Source organism: Labeo rohita, chromosome 24 (assembly GCF_022985175.1).
Source record: "Labeo rohita strain BAU-BD-2019 chromosome 24, IGBB_LRoh.1.0, whole genome shotgun sequence".
NCBI classification, from domain to species: Eukaryota; Metazoa; Chordata; class Actinopteri; order Cypriniformes; family Cyprinidae; genus Labeo; species Labeo rohita.
In genome coordinates this window covers 8,731,953-8,754,742 of record NC_066892.1, presented here as the reverse complement: position 1 = coordinate 8,754,742, position 22,790 = coordinate 8,731,953, and the positions used below count along the sequence as shown (strand labels likewise).

The 22,790-nt window shown below is 36.0% G+C and overlaps 1 protein-coding gene across 6 annotated transcripts in view; it reads right to left on the bottom strand.

The window, feature by feature from the left end:
• Positions 1-22,790, bottom strand: part of col11a1a (collagen, type XI, alpha 1a) — an 84,391-nt gene that overhangs the window by 32,530 nt on the left and 29,071 nt on the right. For all 6 annotated transcript variants that reach the window (XM_051097902.1, XM_051097899.1, XM_051097900.1 and 3 more), the window contains 26 exons: positions 21,771-21,824; positions 21,633-21,686; positions 21,444-21,497; positions 21,297-21,350; positions 19,594-19,647; positions 19,442-19,486; positions 19,226-19,279; positions 19,102-19,146; positions 18,391-18,444; positions 16,764-16,808; positions 14,987-15,040; positions 14,694-14,738; positions 14,329-14,382; positions 14,197-14,241; positions 11,447-11,500; positions 11,243-11,350; positions 11,025-11,078; positions 8,923-8,976; positions 5,676-5,720; positions 5,538-5,591; positions 5,412-5,456; positions 4,182-4,235; positions 4,047-4,100; positions 3,626-3,679; positions 3,437-3,544; positions 1,044-1,133 (listed from right to left, as the gene is read on the bottom strand). In XM_051097902.1, coding sequence (XP_050953859.1) covers positions 1,044-1,133; positions 3,437-3,544; positions 3,626-3,679; positions 4,047-4,100; positions 4,182-4,235; positions 5,412-5,456; positions 5,538-5,591; positions 5,676-5,720; positions 8,923-8,976; positions 11,025-11,078; positions 11,243-11,350; positions 11,447-11,500; positions 14,197-14,241; positions 14,329-14,382; positions 14,694-14,738; positions 14,987-15,040; positions 16,764-16,808; positions 18,391-18,444; positions 19,102-19,146; positions 19,226-19,279; positions 19,442-19,486; positions 19,594-19,647; positions 21,297-21,350; positions 21,444-21,497; positions 21,633-21,686; positions 21,771-21,824 — 1,485 coding nt within the window. The remainder of the gene's footprint in view (positions 1-1,043; positions 1,134-3,436; positions 3,545-3,625; positions 3,680-4,046; positions 4,101-4,181; positions 4,236-5,411; positions 5,457-5,537; positions 5,592-5,675; positions 5,721-8,922; positions 8,977-11,024; positions 11,079-11,242; positions 11,351-11,446; positions 11,501-14,196; positions 14,242-14,328; positions 14,383-14,693; positions 14,739-14,986; positions 15,041-16,763; positions 16,809-18,390; positions 18,445-19,101; positions 19,147-19,225; positions 19,280-19,441; positions 19,487-19,593; positions 19,648-21,296; positions 21,351-21,443; positions 21,498-21,632; positions 21,687-21,770; positions 21,825-22,790) is intronic.

Below are 22,790 nucleotides of genomic sequence, written 5' to 3'. Positions count from 1 at the left end.
TGCAAATTAGGAGTTTATAGAGGCAAAAGTCATATTGGGTTGGTAATGACATGAGTGTGAGTAACTACTTGACAGTGTTTTAAGATATGAAGAAATAATAATTATATAACTTAAACCCAAGTCATGACAGACTGTCTAATCCTACTGCTTCTAAACTGATTTTTGTACTCTGCACTACAGCGCTAACTGACAGCGGGTTTGGTCTCTTCTGACTGTGGCTTTCATTAGTCTCCCATATGAGAGAGAAATCCACAGAACTCGACTGCCTGCTGGTTCTGCCTCTACCCAATTGATATTTACTAGCCTCTTTTTCTCTCACAGGACAGTTGTCAACTGGGGCACAGTAGAAATCAAAGAGCTTTCATGCGTGTGCGCATGTGAGGAGATTTGTAAATTCAAGTATATGAACTTTTGGTTCCACAAACTACACTTTTCAAGTGAAACTAATATAAAATACCATGTAATTGTGTATGCTTTATGAACGTCCTTGGTGCATCTGTGTGTGTCAGGGCTCATAGAGGTGCCGTTGTGTTTCGTGAAAGAGGGCTTGAGATTGCCTCTCTAAAGGGCAGACACACACGGTGGTCTCAGTAATGACTGTTGCTGTCCTAAGAGAGAAAAAAAATCGCCCCAGTAGAAAACAATCAGGCAGCGCATGGAGAGCCAGTCTCTGGCACTGACCTTGAGATCAGACATCAACAGTGAACAAACAACCTCGTCTCCCAAAATCTAATTGGCAGCATTTCCAATTAAATCATTCGCTAGCCAGATAATACACATAAAAGACAACAACCCAGGCACTTCAAAAGGTGGTAAAGGGAAAAACGTGAACCGCAGACGAATTAGCATAATGTAACTCTGCATTAAACAATGCAAAGTTCGCTTTTTTAGAGGTTGTACGGCCTATTAAAGTCTTCGTGGATTGTATTGAAGTCCAATTCTGTGGATGTAATGAGCCAGGGCTGCTGTCTAACTCTCCGTCTACCTCTAAGATTAGGAGGATTTATTGCAGTGATTTATCTACGATGGGTGCGTGATCTTACCGTCACTCCAGGAAGACCTCTCTCTCCTGGGAAGCCTCTCAGTCCTGGCGGGCCGTCTTTTCCTGGACTGCCCGGAGGACCTGGATCTCCCTGCGGACAGACAGTTGGCAAGTGAATATTTTATTGAGCTTCAAATATAATGAACAGAAAATTCACACGAAATGAAATCTCTGCTGATGCTAATGAGCTCTGAACTGATGAAATGATCCTGAATTATTGCCAGTTTCAAATCCACCATAGCTAGCGCTTGCAGGTCGATTCAATTAATATCTCTGACTCCTCAGCATGATTAAAACTGAAGTGTGCAAATTCTATATAATGAAACATGTTTTCAAACAGGTTTCTCAAACAATCCCTCCATCTCTAATATTGTTCTGACAAACAGAAAGTAAAATTTGCACGCCCAAGCCAAATAAGTTTAGTGTCGTATAGGTTTTTTTAATGTTCTTGGTTGTTATGCTCAGCAAGTCTGCATTTATTCAATCAAAAATACAGTAAAAACAGCACAAATGATTGAATAATAGTGTACAGTTGAGGTCAAAAGTTTACATCCCCCTTTCAGAAGCATTAAAAATGTTAATTCTTTTACAATACAAAATGCATGTTATTGTTTATTTAGTACTGACCTGAGTAAGATATTTCACATAAAATACATTTACATATAGTCGACATAAGAAACTAGTAGCTGAATTTATAAAAATGACCCTTGATTCTTAATACTGTGTTGTTACCTGAATGATCCACAGCTGTGTTTTTTTGTTTAGTGATAGTTGTTCATGAGTCACTTGTTTGTCCAGAACAATTAAACTGTCAGCTGTTTTCAGAAAAATCCTTCAAGTCCCATAAAACTCTTTGGTTTTTCAGCATTTTTGTGTATTCGAACCATTTCCAACAATGACTGTATGATTTTGAGATCCATCTTTTCACACTGAGGACAACTGAGGGACTCATATGCAACTATTACAGAAGGTTCAAATGCTCACTGATGCTCCAGAAGAAAAAAAAAAAACATGCATTAAGAGCCGGGGGGTGAAAACTTTTGAACAGAATGAAGATGTGTACATTTTTCTTATTTTGCCTAAATATCATATTTTTTCATTTAGTACTGCCCTTCAGAGGCTACAGAAGTTAGTTACATGTTTCCCAGTAGACAAAATTAGTTAAATTTACCCTGATCTTCAAATTCAAAAAGTTTTAACCCCCCGGCTCTTAATGCGTCATGTTTCCTTCTGAAGCATCAGTGAGCATTTGAACCTTCTGTAATAGTTGCATATGAGTCCCTCAGTTGTCCTCAGCGTGAAAAGATGGATCTCAATTGTTGGAAAGGGCTCAAATACACAAAAATGCTGGAAAACCAAAGAATGTGTGGGACCTGAAGGATATTTCTGAAGAACAGCAGGCAGTTTAACTGTTCAGGACAAACAAGGGACTCATGAACAACTATCACAATGGTTCTGAAAGGGGGATGTAAACCTTTGACCTCTACTGTTCATTATTGGTAGCTCCAAATAAATTGTTGTTCATTTAGTTTTAGTGCTGATATATATACACAGCATTTCAGCACAATTAAAGTAAGCCTGTCTAAAACGAGTATTAAGAATACTTAAGTGTCTTGTGGGGCCAACAAGTGCCTTCGAAAGAGTAAACTGCAATCAGACAGGGCTGCCTAAGTGCCTCAAGAGTGAGTTTTCAGATTTAAAATTGCTAGAAAGCTGAACACTGTTTCAGCCGTTTGAAAGACGACCTTCACTTAACCTCAGTGTCTCTGCATTTAGATTGGACCAGTGAAAGTGTCAAATTCAGCTAATAGAAAGGAAACAAACGACCAAAATCAGGAAAATGACTGCAGAAAGACCACGAGTCTGGCCGCTCAGATTGTGGCGTGCAGCATACTCTGCCTCCGGGGTGTTCACTCACGTCTGACAGGCTGTCTGAAGTGGGCCGATCAAGCTGATTAAAGTGTCTCCGTTTAGGAGTGACAGAAATTGAAAGCGAGACAAGAAGGTTGGACACTCTGAGAAATTCAGTTCAGCTTTTAAAAGCCAGGTCTACTAACAATTTAGACTCTATTTGGAAAGGGAATTCAGCAATTCTCCACAGTATTGATGCTATAGCTCTGGAAAACTTGGATATACTTGGACAGAACAAGTTGCTGGTCAACAAAATGCTCTTTTTTCTTAAAGAAATAATAACCGGAGGTCATAATCAATCATTTTTAGTTCAGTTTGACTTTGCCTGCTGGGCACTTTTTCATCTTTGTTGTTACATCAGTAGTTTTCCAATAAGAAAGGTTTGAATTTTAGCGTAACTATTGATAGCTAGAAAATCAGTTATTTTCTGGTTGTATTTGCCCTACATATATTCTATTTCATGTAAACATGAACATCATTCACCTTTGCTCCTTCTTTTCCACCAGCACCTGGAAGACCTTGCTCTCCGGGAGGACCAGGGGGTCCAGGATGTCCTCTCTCACCAATAGGCCCAGTTTCTCCCGTTGGACCCTTTAAAGACACATTTATAAGATTACCAATGAGATTAACTTAACTTAAGTATAATAAAAATGCAAAAACACGAACGCCTACCTGTGGTCCGACAACACCTCCAGGTCCTGGTGGGCCAGTTTTGCCTTGGAAACCCTAAGAAAAAAAAAATCACAGCAATTACAGTCTATCAGCGGACCATCAAGTACAACTGGATTTTATATGACAGAATTTCACGGGCAAAATGTAGCTGCAGTACTTCACATTAAGTTTATTGCTCTTAAATGTGATAAACAAGTGTCTCCTACTGGGTCACGTCATTATTAATAAAGCCTCTGCCTGGATCAGACAGAACCTCCATAACTCCTTCAGATTTACACATAACTCAGAGAAAGTGGGCTCATTCAGTCTCTGTACAGCTTCTTTTCCCACATGCCGGAGTAACTGATCAGTGATGTCTGCTATAGGTTATTGCTTAGGCTATTTGGGTAATCTATAAGTGTGAGTGATCAGAAACACTTACAGTCTCTCCCCGCTGGCCAGGGTGGCCGGGCAGCCCATCCTTTCCAGGTGGTCCCTAAAAAAACAGAACAAGATGAAATACATACTTTAAAAAGTGTCTAAAATGGGATGGATAATAACACAAACAGGTACTTACAGGCGGGCCCTTTGGTCCTGGGAAACCAACAGGACCCTGTGGACCTTGAGGTCCCTGAAAAAGACAGGAAAATACATACATGTTTATATATCTGATGTTTTACTCAAAGGGGACATCAGATGCAAAATTCACTTTGACATAGTGTGTGGACACAACCACCCTACAATGATAAAAATCTATTCTCTTATTTTATAAAATCCCAAAAACAGTCTCTTATCAAACCGTTTTGATTTTCTGAGCAGTATGATGTCATATTGCTCAAGCCCCGCCCACAACCGCTGGCTGACTGTCCTGTATTATCATATTACTCCCTCAGATAGTTGTATGTTGTCCAGACGTTTTGTAGTTGGATGTTAAAGTGAACAGATCTACTGAGGATGCAGTGGATTAGTTTTGTTTTTGATGGTAAAAATGGAAGAGAGGGGCGGGGTGAACAGTAACTCATTATCATTTAAAGAGCCATGCACCGAAACAGCTTGCTATGAGGTGTTTTTGACAAGGTAAAAGGATGTTGTTTTACACGACCATTGAGACATTTTAACTGAAGTATGTTAGACATTTCATGAAGACCCTAAAGAACCATACCAGCTTGTGGAAAATGGGTATCTGAGCTCCCCTTTAAAAATAAAGTAGCAAAACAGTGGCAGTTGTCACATGGTAATATCAGTATCTGAAATGTGAACTAGAAAAATTGAGTTTGTCTTTTTGTCTCATAATCTTAGTTAAAACCCAACAGAGGACACAATATTTATAAACACAATAACAAAACATTAATAAAATATTAAAAGCTGAAGCTATGTTGAAAGCACAGTGTAGGTACAGTCAACAGGCTTTTGAAATGCTTAAAAAAAAAAAAAACCTTCAGATTCTGATAGAAAAACAGAATAAATAAAAAGGAAAACACTGAAAATAGGGGAAGAAACGAGAACAGGGTTTCACAGTGGAGATAAACAGCGCAACATCAGATTTCGAGTGATGTGAGCCTCGGACAACAGCCTTCCAGTGGTCTAATGCTCAAGAGCTCTTCATAAATCTATAATAGCTTCCAGACGAAAACACAGGTCTGGTGGTAAGTCCTCTTATCTGGAGTACACCCGCATGCTGAGCTAATCCTCACTGCGCTTCCTACAAAAGCACCCTCTCTGAGCGCTTCAAGCCGTACACCATCTCACTGTAGATCGAATGATAGGACAAAAATGTTTGCTGCAAAGCATTCTGGGTGGCACTTACTCTCTCGCCGGGTGGGCCAGGTGGTCCGTCGTTGCCCGCTGTGCCCTGTTGGATAATGAGAGAGGAAAGCTTAAAGACTGTGCAACGAAAGTGATTGACAAATACAAAGTCTGATGGAAGCAGTACCTTAGGGCCTGGCTTTCCTGTTGGGCCTCTGGCACCGCGTGCACCACGGGGACCCTAAACGATTAGGATATTTGAATTGCATAATTATACTCAGCTAAATTAAGTCAAAATTGAAAGGGGAAGTGCTTTAGTACATACCGTCGGACCTCTTTGACCTCTTGGACCAGCTTTCCCTGCCACTCCCTTTGAAAAGAAAGAAGAAAAATGAGTGTGGTAAAAATTGAGGGCGAATTCAATAGCTACACAAAGCAAATCCAATCGCTGCAGTTGTTGGCAGGATGAGATGGCAGTGTGCACCGGGGAAAACAAGCATCGGATACCTTCCCCTAGGATTTCTGGGAGCCACGGCAATATTTGTTTCAGATGAGGTGTAGGTGTATTAGAAGCATACAAACATACACGGCACACAAACGTATACATGTACACTATCTTTTTGCTCCCTGCTCATGGGCACGATCAAAACACTTGGAAAAATAGCAGCTAGCCTGACATTTAGTGTTGAATAATCATAAACGTTTAGAGCACAGTTGCTTTTGCTAAAAGGTTTCCTATTAACAACATCAGACAAACTCAAGGTTTGTTTGCTAGTGAGAGCGATTCCCATTGAATTAATGGGTGAGGGTTTCTTCAGGGAAATATTTGAGTAGTTTTCCTAGTGGTAATCAGCACAACATACTCTTTCCATGAACATAAGGGTTTTAGGAGTGTGATGTACTGTATGCAGAGCCATTGTGCTTTTTGCTCCATGATTATTCTGGATTTCAGTTAGGATGTCTTGTAATTAATTTCCGTATATTATAAGGAATTACTGAATTTCTACTAGTTAGGGAAATATACGAGTTAAGAAATCACTTAACTATCATCTAGCAGTACAGCTGGAGCAGTGCAGATCCATAGGGTTTTTTGCTGCATGATTATTCTAGATTTTAGTCAGGATGTCTTGTAATTCATTTCTGACTATTGTGAGGAATTACTGAATTTCTACTACTTATATACTAGCTGAGAAATAACTTAACTACCTCTAGCAATGCAGCTGGAGCAATGTAGACCCATTGCACTTTTTGCTCCATGATAATTTTGGATTTCAGTCAGGATGTGTTGTAATTAATTTCCATATATTGCGAAGAAATACTCAACTTCTACTAGTTAGGGAAATACACTAGTAAAGAATTTACTTAACTAGTATCTAACAATGCAGATGGAGCAATGCAGAGCCATAGGGTTTTTTGCTCAATGATTATTCTAGATTTCAGTCAGCATGTCTTGTAATTAATTCCCGTCTATTGTGAGGAATTACTGAATTTCTACTAGTCATATACTAGTTAAGAAATTGCTTAACTAGCCTCTAGAAATGCAGCTGGAGCAACACAAAGCCATTACACTTTTTGCTCCATGATAATTCTGGATTTCAGTCAGAATGTGTTGTAATTAATTTCCATATATTGCGAAGAAATACTCAACTTCTACTAGTTAGGGAAATATACTAGTTAAGAAATCACTTAACCAGCATCTACAAATGCAGCTGGACCAATGCAGAGCCCTAGGACTTCATGCTCAGTAATTATTCTGAATTTCAGCCAGGATGTGTTGTAATTTCTGTCTATTGTGAGGAATTTCTACTAGGTATTGAAATATACTAATCGCTTAGCTAGTATCAAGCAATGCAGCTGGAGCAATGCATAGAAATATCACTTTTTGCTCCATGATTATTCTGGATTTTAGTCAGGATGTGTTGTAATTAATTTCCATCTATTGCGAAGAAGTACTGAATTTCTACTAGTCAGGGAAATATAATTCTAGTTAAGGAATCACCTAAATAGCATCTAGCAATGCAGCTGGAGCAATGCAAAGCCATAGAGAGTTTCGCTCCATGATTATTTCGGATTTCAGTCTTCAGGATTGTAGTTCATTGACGTCTATTGTGAGGAATTACTGCATTTCTCCTAGTTGGTGGGTAATATACTAGTTAAAAAATCACTTAACTAGCAACTAGCAATGCAGCTAGATCAGTGCAGAGCCATAGCACTTTCTGCTCCATGATTATTCTGGATTTTAGTGAGTATGTGTTAATTACGTCTATTGTGAGGAAATACTGAATTTCTGATAGTTAGGAAAATATGTTAGTTAAGAAATCACTTAACTAGCATCTAGCAATGCAGCTAGAGCAATGCAGAGCCATAGCACTTTTTGCTCCATGATTATTCTGAATCTCAGTTAGGATGTGTTGTAATTTCTATCTATTGTGAGGAATAACTGAATTTCTACTAGTTAGGAACATATATTTTCAGTTTACGTAATAGTCACAAACATACAGTATGTTTCCAAAATGTATCTAAAATGTGAATCTAAGGGTATTTTTACACAGTAAAAATGCTCTCTTATGGAAGGCTTTAGCACAGCTATGCTACTGATGTAGCTTAATGCTAATGAGTCAAAACATACTGCTAACTCTCTAAATGAGGTCATTTTGGTGTTGCAAGTGATAGCTAATAAAACTAAGCAAAACAGCTTAATTTAAAAAAAATGATTTGCATATGTGATAATCAAAGCTAGTAGGCTAGTTGACCTGTGGTATGCTAAGTTGCTACACTGAATGGAAGCTTGAAAAAGCAAAGCTAATTTATATATTATTATACATAAAATATAATTTAGAAGACATTAATGGCGATAATACAAAATATCAGTTATGAAAATTAACCATGTTTTTACTACAAAATAAACCAAAGAACCATGGTCATTATAGTTAAACCACGGTAACCACAAATTAACCATGGTTTTGCTACACTAACCATAGTTTGAGGTTATACAAATGGTAATCAACATGCCAAAAAATGCTTACTACACTTTTACTAAAATAATAACCATGGTATATTTCCATAAGGGATCTGTTCATCATAGAGTGATTTTGTAAGATTTCTAATCAGGCCTGAATAGTTTCAGCCAGGATTAATTTAACAGGTCTCATTTTAACCGGTGGATCAAATGTAATAACACGCTCTCATTTTAACTGTATACCATGTAAAATGGAGTTAAATGTAAAGGTAAATGCAAAGGGAGTAACATTATACAATGTAGTAAATGTAGTCATGGGGTGAGTGTAAACGTACAGTAAATGTAAGCACATTCAGATGACCTTTGACCCAATGTATTCACACACTTTTGCCCACTTTCTGCGAGTAGTTTTCCAGAAGTGTGATTGTCGTCAAATCAGCGTGAACGCAATCATTCCAGAATCTTTTGTAGTCACGTATTGATTCGTGTCCATGTTTTTGTACAAAGTCATCATACAAATCCTTTCATAAAAGGAATCAATCAGCCTTTTTCATATGTTTGTTATAATGCAGTGTGCACTTCACACAAAGCAGGTTGGAAGAATCCATCTCACCCTGGCTCCTTTCTCTCCGTTGGCTCCTGGGAATCCGGGGAAACCGGTCGAACCCTGCAAATCAAAGAAAAAGACTTAAGGGAGGAAGAGGAGGCAGCAGGACCTGCATATTAATGAGGGATAAACTCCAAGAGTCCCGACTCTCCTACTGATTCCGACAGTTAAATGCCATTACAATCTGTTAGCATTAGCATCCTTGGCTTTGCTACTTCCACTGTAGAGTTTTAAATAGCTGTGAGACTGCTTTGTCCCCACTGTTGGCTAGCTGTTTTCTCAGAATAATTCAGCGGTTGAAAGATAGACTTTGAATGCGTATGATATATCCCAAGATAAACAAGGCCGATCTCGATTATCAGTTTCCTTGTTTTGTTTGCACAAGACTAAGCGCAGGAGAGCTTCGGGAAGGGATCGCCTGTCAGTGAGGAAATACAACGGGGTCCGCCGAGGACAGAGCACGATATAATCAACTGAAACAACAGACGTTGGACGAAAACAAATGGCCACTCAGTCAGATAAACAACCAAACGGAGTTAAGATTAAGAGTCACTACTGATGAGCCTTAATCGCTCTCATTCGCACTTCTTGTCGGTTTCTTTCTCTCATTTTCAATGCAGTAAATTAAAAACAGCTTACCCACGTTCCTCAATCCTGGCAGCGGTATAAGCATTCAAGAAAGAAAATCAATACATTGTTTTACACATTCATTTTAAGCCCAGGCCTCCTGGAGAAATCAGGTTTGATTTACCACAATTATATTATGAAACTGTAAAGGTGAGACACTGACGAATAAGCAATGACACTCTATAAAAAAATGCCACAACTCTGACGCCAGTAGCCACTCAGACAGTGATGGCTGGTCTTCAAAAGTGCACTTCATGATAATTTGAGAGTTGGCAGGCTGTTTGAATCCGTTCCAGAGATGATGGCATGTCAAAGTGCTTGTAATCACATCACTTGTCTGTCGTTCGTTAATGCTGCTAAATAGAATTGGATTTATGAGACTGTAAATTTACCACCGGAGTCAGCACCTACGCTAGGACTGGGCTTTATTCCATCTTATTCAAGAAAATTTAAGATAAGCTTTAAAGGTGAAATATGTCATTTCTACTCCACTATCGGCACTGAAAGGTTAAGAGAAAAATGGAAAAAATCTAAACTAAATTAAATCATGTTAATAAATAATAAACAAATGATAACATTATCAGAATTTGACATTGTTGGCCTTAAAATATTTTTTTAATGATATGCCCAAAATAGCCTGCATCGGTGGTTGAAAATTTGATTTTAAGTTTAACTTCATGTACTTTGTATCACAGTCTGAAAGTACATATTCTAAAATAAATTAAGAAAATAATATAAAATCATTAATTCATGGTTCATGATGCATACACTTTAAATGTGACATTATAATACATTTTTAGATTATGGAGCTTTCACTAATAGTTGGGAATTAAGTTTCAAATTTTAAAAAGAATTTAAAATTTAAACTTTCAAATTTAATTTTTCATATTCCAAAAAGTATACAATTTTGGAAGCAGAAATGTGTATATATTTTTATTTAAAAAACTGAATATTTTAAGTAAACAAGTAGGATTATTTTTGGGATGTTTTAGAAAAAAAAATACTGATTATAAATTATAAATGACTGTGAAGTGCACTCCGTATAAATGTACCGAGAAATGTACCAAATTGTGAACCGAAGTCTTCGCAAATGCACCAACTAGGTGCCGTAATGACGGCAAAGTTTGTCATAGAAGGTCTCCAGACCTCCAAGGCCACTTAAGGTCTAGTTTGGGGCTGGCTTGAGCCAGATTGGGTACTGCTGTTACAGCTGATGCTGTTGTTGATGAAAGGCGCTGAGGTCTGACACAGGCATCTGTGCTCCGACTTCTCCTCGCTGCCTGCGTGACCAGCATCCTCAACAGCACAGGGAACAATCCTGGCATGAGCTGCTCATTTTAAAAGAGCCTTACTCGGTGCAGCATGCATAATGTATTCTCAGGAGGGCATTAGTTCATGCTAATGAGCCAAGTTGTTGTTTAGCTCATAAGTGAAACAATCGTGATGCAGGTACAGGTGTCATGTTCAATTTAAGTGCCTACCTTTGGCCCTTGACGTCCTGGATAGCCAGGCAATCCCGGAACACCAAGTTTGCCCTGGTGGAAAACAAGCCAAGGATCATTAGTGCAAGAACATCTCTGGACAAACAAACATCTCGTTTGCTATTAATATTCCAAACACAAACTCCGCATTGCTTCCTGACGCCCCACGCCTCGGTAATCAACTAATAACGGTAATTCGTAATCAACAAGCAGCGTACCTTTTCTCCAGCAGGTCCTAGGGGTCCAGATTCACCGTTGGGACCCGCACGACCCTTCGGGCCCTCTGGTCCGTCCTCACCTCTGGGTCCGGCCAATCCAAGCTCGCCCTAAACATACACAGAAAAACAGCCAATCAGTGCAACCCTTCATAGGTTAAATTAGCATGGGCTGGAAGCCAGCAAGGCTGGATGCTGTTTATTTACCCTGTCGCCTTTGAGACCCATGTCTCCCTTGAATCCCGGGAAACCGTCCTCACCCTGAAAAGTAGGATGAGACATTAGGGAAAACATATAGAGTGATAAAGCTATAGCTTCTGCATATAAATACAGCACCATTAAATCTTTAGCACTGTACTAGATCTCCATCTGCTGACAGTAATGCAGTACTGCAACACTTGCAATGATTTCATTCAATATTGTATATATGAAATAAATTTGACTAAAACTGTGCAAAACGTGAGCTACGGCTGAAAAACACTTAATGTGTGCTAATTGTTATGATATATAGTGTTGATCTATGATTGAATTTCATTGTCACCAAGCATCAGCTTGATGCTAAACGTGTGTTAACAGCTAAAGATTATGATTCACAGCTTTGATTTTTGACTGAATTCTCGTTCTGTGTCATTAAACATCAGTCTGAATCTTATACGCAACTTTGTGATCACCTGACGGCACTTGACTAAATATGCGCTAACGGCTAAATGTAAGGTAACAGCTAAAGTTATGCTAACTGCTATAGTTCACAGGGTTGATTTATGACTAAAATTTTCATTCTGTGTCATTAAACATCAGTCTGAATCTCTCGCTTACATGTGCATGATACATTATGCAACTTTATGATCATCTGACGGCATTTGGCTAAATGTGTGCTAACGGCTAAAGTGAGTTAAGGTATGCTAACTGTTATGATCCTTATTGTTTACTTATTATTTAATTCTCATTCTGCGTCATTAAACATCAGTCTGAATCTCTCATTTACATGTGCATGATGCATTATGTAACTTTGTGATCACCTGATGGCGTTTTAGTAAATGTGTGCTAACAGCTAAAGGTATGCTAACTATTTTGATTCTTAGTGTTGATTTATGATTGAATTCTCATTCTGAGTCACTAAACATAAGTCTGAATCTCTTGCCTACATGCGCATGCTGCATTATGCATCTTTATGCATCATTTGGCTAAATGTGTGCTAACGGCTAAACGAGGTAAAAGCTAAAGGTATGTTAACTTTTATGATTCACAGCTTTGATTTATGATTAAATTCTCATTCTGTGTCATTAAACATCAGTCTGAATCTCTCACTTACATGTGCATGATGCATTATACAACTTTGTGATCACCTGACGGCACTTGACTAAATGCGTGCTAAAGGCTAAAACTGAGCTAACAGCTAAAGGTATGCTAACTGTTATGATTCACAGTGTTGATTTATGATCGAATTATCATTCTGTCACTAAACATCAGTCTGAATCTCTCGCCTGCATATGCATGATGCATTATGCAACTTTTTGATCACCTGACGGCATTTGGCTAAATGTGTGCTAACGGCTAAAAGTGAGTTAAAGTATGCTAACTGTTATGATTCTTAGTGTTTATTATCGGATTCTCATTCTGCGTCATTAAACATCAGTCTGAATCTCTCATTTACATGTGCATGATGCATTATGTAACTTTGTGATCACCTGATGGGATTTTAGTAAATGTGTGCTAACAGCTAAAGGTATGCTAACTATTTTGATTCTTAGTGTTGATTTATGATTGAATTCTCATTCTGTGTCACTAAACATAAGTCTGAATCTCTTGCCTACATGTGCATGCTGCATTATGCATCTTTATGCATCATTTGGCTAAATGCGTGCTAAAGGCTAAAAGAGAGCTAACAGCTAAAGGTTTGTTAACTGTTATGATTCACAGTGTTGATTTATGATCGAATTCTCATTCTCTGTCACTAAACATCAATCTGAATCTCTCGCCTGCATGTGCATGATGCATTATGCAACTTTTTGATCACCTGACGGCACTTGACTAAATGTGTGCTAATGGCTAAAAGTGAGCTAAGATATGCTAACTGTTATGATTCTTAGTATTGTTTTATGATCAAATTCTCATTCTCTGTCATTAAACGCGCATGATGCATAATGCAACCTTGTGATCACCTGATGGCACTTAACTAAATGTGCGCTAACAGCTAAAAGTGAGCTAACAGCTAAAGGAATGCTAACTGTTATGATTCACAGTGTTGATTTATGATCGAATTCTCATTCTGTCACTAAACATCAATCTAAATCTCTAGCCTGCATGTGTATGATGCATTATGTAACTTTTTGATCACCTTGATTAAATGTGTGCTAATGGCTAAAAGTGAGGTAACAGCTAAAGGTATGCTAACTCTTATGATTCACAGTGTTGATTTATGATTGAATTCACATTCTGAGTCACTAAACATCAATCTGAATCTCTCGCCTGCATGTGCATGATGCATTATGCAACTTTGTGACCACCTGACAGCATTGTCAACTCAACTAATGCCTTATTTATTTGGATATGGACACGGCTAGACACTCAGTCTTGTTCCGATGGCATTACAATATCAATCCCACCCTCAGTCGAGTGTCATTTTTTTCTACATTGCTAAATTACAGCCGAACGCAATCTGATTAGCATTCATTTCAAAATGCGTTGATGGTTTTTGAGATGGGGAAAGAAGAGGTTTGTGTCTATCTGGACGTACTTAATGGTGATGGAGTGATTTTGTCTCTTGAAATAAGTGTTATGACACTCTCTCTGCATGATTAAACAGCACTTGTGATATGATGTTAAAGTGGAGAGAACATGTAGTGGCTATTGGACTCTTTTTATGCAGATTTTGTGACTAGTAAGTGTCATCGGAGTGATTTTTAGTACAAGCATCAAGGCCTAGCATTCAAAAAAAGATGTGGATTTATACATACTTTCTCTCCTTTGCCTCCCTTCAGTCCACGAACGCCATCAGCACCCTGTAAGACGGAGAGCATGTGATCAAGCAAAGATCACAAACTCAGCGAACACCAATAAATCTCTATCAAATTCAAAAAATGCCTTACCTTCACACCACGAGGGCCAGGATAGCCGATGGGGCCCTGGGGACCGGGCTGGCCCTGAAAATGACAACATTGAAAAATTACAAAATGTGTATGGAGAAGAATGTATATCTGTGGCTGTAACCTTGCAAAAGGTTTATAGCTAAACACACTGACCAAACAATGTTTTCTAAATCTGAAGTTGAATTAAACAGTCAAAAGAAGAAAAGCAAAGTCAGGGACAAATACTGCTTTTTTACCAGGTTTTATTGGTCAGACAGATAAAAGACCAAGACCAATGCTCTCCAAGACACATTTGCAATTTTAGCCATTTTTTAAATTAATAATCTAATCAACCAAAAATACTTCCTATAACTGAGTTTCCTTACCAAAGCTCCTTTCTCTCCAGGTGGACCCTCTTTACCAGGATGTCCCTGTAGAATAAAGATAATTCGTATAAAGTGAGAAGTGAGAGAAATATATGTCTATTTAGTGTGTGACATTAGCTTTTTGTAAATATGTAAAGATTACACTGAACATGCATCTTTACTATGATGCTTCTATAGTATCAGTTATGCCAGCAAGCAAAATGTGTAAGAAGACAGATAATCGTTTATGGTCTTTGTCCAATTGATTGATGCAGACATGAGTCACTTGATATATAAGTATCATTGATACTTACAGGAGGTCCATCTGCACCAGGCAATCCAGGCAAACCAGACCTTCCCTGAGGACCCTGCATGAAGAGACAGAGAAAAAAAAACTTCGATTAGATTAAGAAGAATTTCTAAGACCCTAGATGCCCTACAGGAAATAACACGCACTGAATCATGAAGCAGCTGTCTTATGAAAAATAAAATATGCTTGAAAATGAATGCTACAGAAATAAATGCATGCTCCAGTGATGTTTTGAGACCAAGTCACATCTATCCTGCACCGAAGCTCATTTTGCATTTATTTATGTATCCAAAGCAAAGCAAGAAATACAAATATAAGTGATTAATAACACTGCCTGCGGCACATTTGCTGAATGAAATCCAATACTTGTTTCTTACTTATTTCAGGGTGCTGATTGCAAAATTAGTCCTTGTTTACACCTTCTCAAAAAATATGTGCATTTTGTAGCATTTTTGCTTTTGATGACCATTTGTAAGGTGTAGGTCTTGCATTATTACTATTATTTATTCAATTATTACATATATGAATGATTCGGAAGACATTATTTTATGACTAATCAGGTTTTTACACTCCTTTGCAGATTAGAAAGTAAATGATATATTATAAATACTTTTTGTCATTAAAACCAAATTAGTTTTTATGAGTGCATTGAATTAATAACAAAAAATCTTATTTTTATTTTTCAACATTTTCTGGTCTTTTTTTGCTAGAGTTTGCAGCAGTTTTTTTTTTTCTTCAAGATGTACACTACCAGTCAAAAGTTTTTGAACAGAAAGATTTTTTATGTTTTTTTAAAGTCTCTTCTGCTCACCAAGACTGCATTTATTTGATCCAAGATACAGCAAAATCAGTTGAAATATTTTTACTATTTAAAATAACTGAATATATTTTAAAATGTAATTTATTCCTGTGATTTCAAAGGTGATTTTTTTTAGCATCATTACTCCAGTCACATGATCCTTCAGAAATCTTTCTAATGTTCTGAATTGCTGCTTTTATTAACATTTATTTTTACTATGTTAAAAACACCTGAGTAGATTTTTTTCAGGTTTCTTTGATCAATAGAAAGTTCAGAGGAACAGCATTTATATAAAATAGAAATCTTTTGTAACATTATAAATGTCTTTATCATCACTTTTGATCAATTTAAAGCATCCTTGCTAAATGAAAGTATTAATTCCTATCAATTCTTTCCAAAAAAAAAAAAATATATATATATGTATACTGACTTCCAGCTTTTGAATGCTATAGTGTGTAATGTTACAAAAGCTTTTTATTTTGGATAAATGCTGATCTTTGGATCTTTCTATTCATCATTGAATCCTGGAAAAAATGTACTCAACTCTTTTAAATATTGATAATAATAAAAATGTTTCTTGAACAGTAAATCAGAATATTAGACTGATTTCTGAAGGACCATATGACACTGAAGATTAATGATTGAGTGATGATGCTGAAAATTCAGCTTTGATCACAGGAATAAATTACATCTTAAAATACATTCAACTAGAAAGCAGTTATTTTAAATAGTAAAAATATTTCAAAATTTTACTGCTTTTGCTGTACTTTGGATCGCTTGGTGAGTAGAAGAGTCTTTTTAAAAAAACATTAAAAATCTTGCTGTTCAAAAACTTTTGACTGGTAGTGTAGGATTTGTTTGATGATAAATAAACCAACAATTTTATATCACCATGATATGTTACATAATCTTTTTTAATTTTTCAATCTGTCTCAAGGAAACTCCTGAGAATTCTATCCATAAAAACCAACGAAAGACTTACTTTTTCTCCAGGCGGTCCGATGGGGCCCTGAGGACCTGGAAGACCCTGTAGGACAGAAAACAGACAGCAGACGTCAAGCTTTGTTGCCATGGCAGCAGGGCGGGGGGAGATAGAGGGGTAGGTGTGTGGTAGAGAGGAGCCCAAACTGATGACTTACACCCAATAATGGACTTATTGTATTGTCCCTGTGTGTGAGTTGGCAGGGTCACTCGTGTTTGCACAGCGTGCTTGAGTGTGTGTGTGCGTATGCACGTGTGTTTACTATGTGTGTTTACAGTGGCTGATTCAGTGTATTTGTGTATGTGCTGACCAGGAGTTCACTCCAGGGAAATTTGAGCTCACTTGCTCTGATTCGACCGCTGCAGGTGGGGCGTTATGAATGAGACGCTTTCAGCTGCCCACTTCCTCTGAGCCCAGCAGAGGCGTACAGAAATATTTCTGATAATTTCACCGTGCCCTCTAAGCTTCAGAGTCGTTTGGAAGAAAGATTGAAAAATCATAGAGAAATTACCAACAAATGGTTCAAGGAATTGAGCTAAATAATACTTCAGAATTGGGTTAATAATTAATTCAATCTTTAATCCCGTAATTAAGCAAAATCAAAGCGTATTTACATGCATATAAGTATCTCTCTCTATACATATTAGTGTTATTTTAGATACTTGGAAATACTTTATATTATAAATTAGACTTTACTTTTATAATTTCTGCAATAGCCAAAAATACACTGTATGAGTCAAAATTATTTATCTTTTATGCCAAAAATCATTAGGATATTAAGTAAAGATCATGTTCCATGAAGATACTTTGTAAATTTCCTACCGTAAATATGTTAAAAGTTCTTATTTTCTCAATTTGATTTTTTTGTACCCTCAGATTCCAGATTTTCAAATAGTTGTGTCTCGGCCAAATATTGTCCTATTCTAACAAAACATACATCAGCTGAGTAAATGATGATGCGTAAACAAAAATTGACCCTTATGACTGGCTTTGTGGTCCAGGCTCACACTAACTAGATATTTATTTGAATATTTAATATTAGATTTTACTTTTAGACTTTGCTTTGAGGTTAATTCAAAAGTTATTTAACTTTGTTATATGATTTTATCATTTTTTATTAGATTTTACGTATATATATATATATATATATATATATATATATATATATGATTTAATGTAATATATATTTCAGATATTTACTTATATATTTAATAACAAAATAACGAAATATCTTAATTATTGTTCCCCCTTTTTAAGCTTTTTTACTCTTTCTTTTTTAGTTTTTGTTTTTTATTTTAACACAATATACAGAGTTACTATACTTTCTTTCTAAATTCTTATAGGGATTGCAGAGATAATTTACCATTACAAAAAAAAGTTACCATTACAAAATTCATTTAAAAAAAGGCAATATATTAAATCCCTATAATAACTGATTGTATTCATTTCTGACATTTGCGAGATTGTGTGAACCCTTAATATAAAAAGAAAATTACAGTGTAGATGACATGGGATTGCTTGATCCAAAGCCGAACAAACCGTATCTTGCACAACAAAAACAATACTCAAACCTTACAGTAAAACGTCTGAGATTCAGTGTCTAAAATGTGTGTGTGTTTGTTTTCACCTGTGCTCCTGGGATTCCCTGTTGACCAGGAGGGCCCGGCTCTCCCTGAGGTCCCTGTTCAACAGAAAAAGACAGTACATGTCACCCTGAATATGTCAAATCACCAGCAATGTTCAGTGTATCTCTGTGCGGGCTGGCATATGAGCTTTACTTGCTGATGTGAATATGATGCTAACAAAATTAAATATGTCTTATGGACAATATTAATGAAAAAAGGTTATTATACCTTGTCAGCTTCAGAATGTCAGTACAACATTATGATAAAACTATCCTCTTATTTGACAGTAAGTTCACCTCAGTGTTTAAAATGTGTTTAGTTACTGTACAAAATTAGGTATTTTTTATGCCATATCAGTTTAGTTCTGAAAAAAAAGGTTTTTTATTTATCTGAGGGATCATAACTTAGCATTTATACTCCAACAGATGAGTTAACTGTTTTTCTTAGTCATAATTTGGTTCTGAAAACAAACAATGTTTCGGATTAGATACGCCAAATTCAGAGCTATTTTGTTACACAAAGTTTATTCGTCCACTAGTAGTGTCCCTATTGCAGTAAGAAATGAAATTAAACGTAACAGCAGTCCTAGTAACGATACATACAGGCCGAAACACATCTAAAACCCACTGAGATTCACTCAACAAGTGTTATCAGCGTCTGCTACGCTGATTTCATCTACAAAACGCCAGGTTTACGAGATTCATGTCTCTTACCATGTTTCCTTTGGGACCCTGTGGACCATCAACACCAGCGATGCCCTGCAGAAATCAATGGTGAAAGATTAGAAGCGAGCAATCAGCATCAGATCCGCAAGATTATAAATTAAAAATCACTTACAGGTTGTCCAGGAGGTCCGGGAGGGCCTCTAGGGCCGAGGAGACCTCGCGGCCCCTGAGATAAAAAGAAATGAGAAAGTTCTGATTAAAAAGAGCAAGTATTCTCTGCTGAATTTTAATAGGAATCATGATAGGATACGAGGTTGAGTGACTCTGCCCCCTGGTGGCAAATTAGAAATAAAACATTTTGGAAATACGCAAGGTGGGATACACTTACGCTCTCACCGGCAAGTCCTCTTGGTCCAATCTCTCCATCTTCTCCCTGTAAAGGAGGAAGGAGTGAAGAGAATATGGTTATTTTAATAGCTAAAACAACAGGATGATGAGAAGGCTGTTTTTCTTCTACAGGTGATTCAGAAAAGCACTTACCCTTGGTCCATCCTCTCCGGGAGATCCAGGGGGACCTGGAGGACCGTTCTCACCCTGTCAGAAAGAGACAGACAGGAAGCATCATACGTTATTACATCCAACTTAATATATAATCTTTTCACCTTTGCTTGAAAGTGATCTGGGAGCCATTTAGGATCCTATAATTATTACCTGTGTTGACATGGGAAAAGGGTGGAAATACCCTACTGTAAAGTTTCCCGAGCAGAAGGCTCTTAATTTCACCTCGGAAGAGCTGAGTATGTTTTATTATATATCCATAGTACAACGAATAACAAAATTGTCAGGTAATGTTGCGTGCTTGATGCCTTGTTTCCAAAGTACAATAAGGGTGTGACTATTTTGCTGTTGAAAATAAACATTTTAACATTTTTGGTGCTTATAATTTGTATACCTATTATTATTATTACATTCTGTTTTAAAAATAAAAGTGAAATAATAATCTGCAATATACTTTAATGTCAAGTTATTAATGTTAATAATTAATGTTTGTAATAAAAAAATATTAAAAAGTCCTTCACTGTTTCACAGAGATGTTTGGAAATTAGGTAGATAAATCAAAGTGAAGATGAGAATGAGGGTTACATGAATTAGGTATAATAATAATTTAGCTTATTATTAATTCATGTATTTAAGCGTACATTTCAACAAAATCAAAAGCTGAGTAGAGAACATGAAATATGAAGAAATGCACTTGTATGTGGCAATGTCATTTTTAAACTTTAAATTGCATTTAGTTAATATGTAACAATATATACTAATTGTCCATTATTTATTTATTTTATTTTATTAAGCTGAGTAGAGAACATAAAATATGATAGCAATGAATATATGTAATTTTTTAACTTTAAATTAAATTTAATTATTTAATATGTAACAATATATATTAATTGTCCATCATTTATTATTTTTATTTTATCATTTATTTTATTTTATTAAGCTGAGTAGAGAGAATGCAATATGAAGAAATTAACTTCTTTGTAGCAATGAATATATGTAATTTTCTAACTTTAAATTACATTTAGTTATTATATGTAACTATATATTAATTGTACATCATTCATTTTTTTATTTTATTTTATTATTAAGCTGAGTAGAGAACATGAAATATGAAGAAATTAACTTTTTGTGGCAATGAATGTCATTTTTTCACTTTAAATTACATTTAGTTATTTTAATATGTAACAATATATATTAATTATCTATAATTTATTTTATTTTATTCAATTTTAAAGCTGAGTAGTGAACATGAAATATAAAAAAATTAACTTCTTTGTGGCAATCAATATATGTCATTTTTTAACTTTAAATTACATTTAGTTATTTAATATGTAACAATATATATTAATTATCGATAATTTATTTTATTTTATTTTTATTTTTCAGTTTTTTAACTTTAAATTACATTTAGTTATTTAATATGTAACAATATTTATCAACTGTCCATTTAATTTAATTTATTAAAATGTTATTTATTTATGTATTTATTACACAATATACAGAGTTGCCTTTCCAAAATCTTATATGAATTGCATCTAAGAGATAATTTAGTAATTAGCTTAAAAGATTAAAAATTGTTGTCTATCCCTTCATCTTCTTTTCAAACCCCCCTTTAAACAGCCTGATCATTTACTCTCATTTTACTGCACTTGTCAATTGCATTGTTTTTATGCGTTCATACTTACCCTGTGTCCCTTCTCACCGGGCAAACCCGGAAGCCCATCGAAACCTCTGTCACCCTGTGAAGAAGATAAGATAAAAAAATTCAAACAATATATTTAAATGTACCATTCAGCATACGGCATATATGTGTGTAAGAATATTTCTTGTACCTTAGATCCGGATTCTCCAGGCATTCCACGGGCTCCATCAGCTCCAGCACGACCCTGTCAAAGAGGGATCAGAGAAGATATGACTATTGGCAACTATTACTGTATGTGTCCATACACTAACTGAAGACTCAGCCAAGTAATAAGAGATAGCAAAAATGAACAATCTTTTGTGTTTGTGAAATATCTTACTCTCTTGCCAGGTTTTCCCATTTGCCCTGGTGGACCTTGGATACCCCTCGGACCCTATAGTGGAAAGATATGTGATAATTTAAGCAAGTAGATAATTAGGTAGGATAATCTTTGGTAGTCAGAAAAGCTTTGTCTTACTTGAGGACCATGGTCTCCACTCTCTCCCTTCAGGCCAGGAGCTCCTGGAAGACCCTGAATGTGGTTGACACCAGAGAGAGATGTATTAGACCAATTCTAGACCAAACCAACATGTTTTTAACACAGTTACAGAAAGATCGGAATGCCTGCACTATATACAAAGAAACAGCAGGTGGCAATATTACACAGAATATACAATTTCTGTTCTTCACTTTCTAGGCAAATTAAAGTAAGCCTTGAATAAAAGTACTAAAGTTAATGTAGTTGACATAATGAGTTGGATTTGTTTTAAAAAGTTAGGGAACTTTAGGGAATTTGGTGTTTCTATTGCACTGCACCACATAAAGCAGAATACTTAAACAAACTGTTGATTTTGAAATTCCTGCTATTCCAGACAGTCTGTCCTAGTTTTTTCAAACTAATTTCAAAGATAATTTGAGAGTTGAGTTTTGCATTTCTTCCTGAAAGTACACCCTGCTATAAGGAGTCATTTTTGTCTGCTTTTTAAATGACACATCTAAGGATTCCTAACTAGCCATTAAATAGTAGCTGTGTTCTTTTCTTAAACAAAGATTATGATTTCAAGTCTCTCTTAAATTTCCACCACTCATTTCACGCTCAATCAGTCCTGTAGGATAAGTATGACATGACAGGGCTGTGGTTTTCATTTCCCAAATGCTTATTTTAGGTATTTTTGTCATTAGTTTGTCGCATCTGAGTAGGCTCATTTCTAGCCTGAAGAGTTTTAGGCTTGAGTTCACCAACCCATCATGTTTCAACAGGTCTGGTCATAATTTAGTTACTTGGTCCAGTGTTATTTTACAGTCACTGAGATACTATTATAGTTTTTATTATTTTATTTTATTTTATTTTATTTTATTTTATTTTATTTTATTTTATTTTATTTTTAATTTTATTTTTTAATTTAATTTAATTTAATTTAATTTAATTTAATTTAATTTAATTTAATTTAATTTAATTTTATTTTATTTAATTTTATTTTATTTTATTTATTATTTC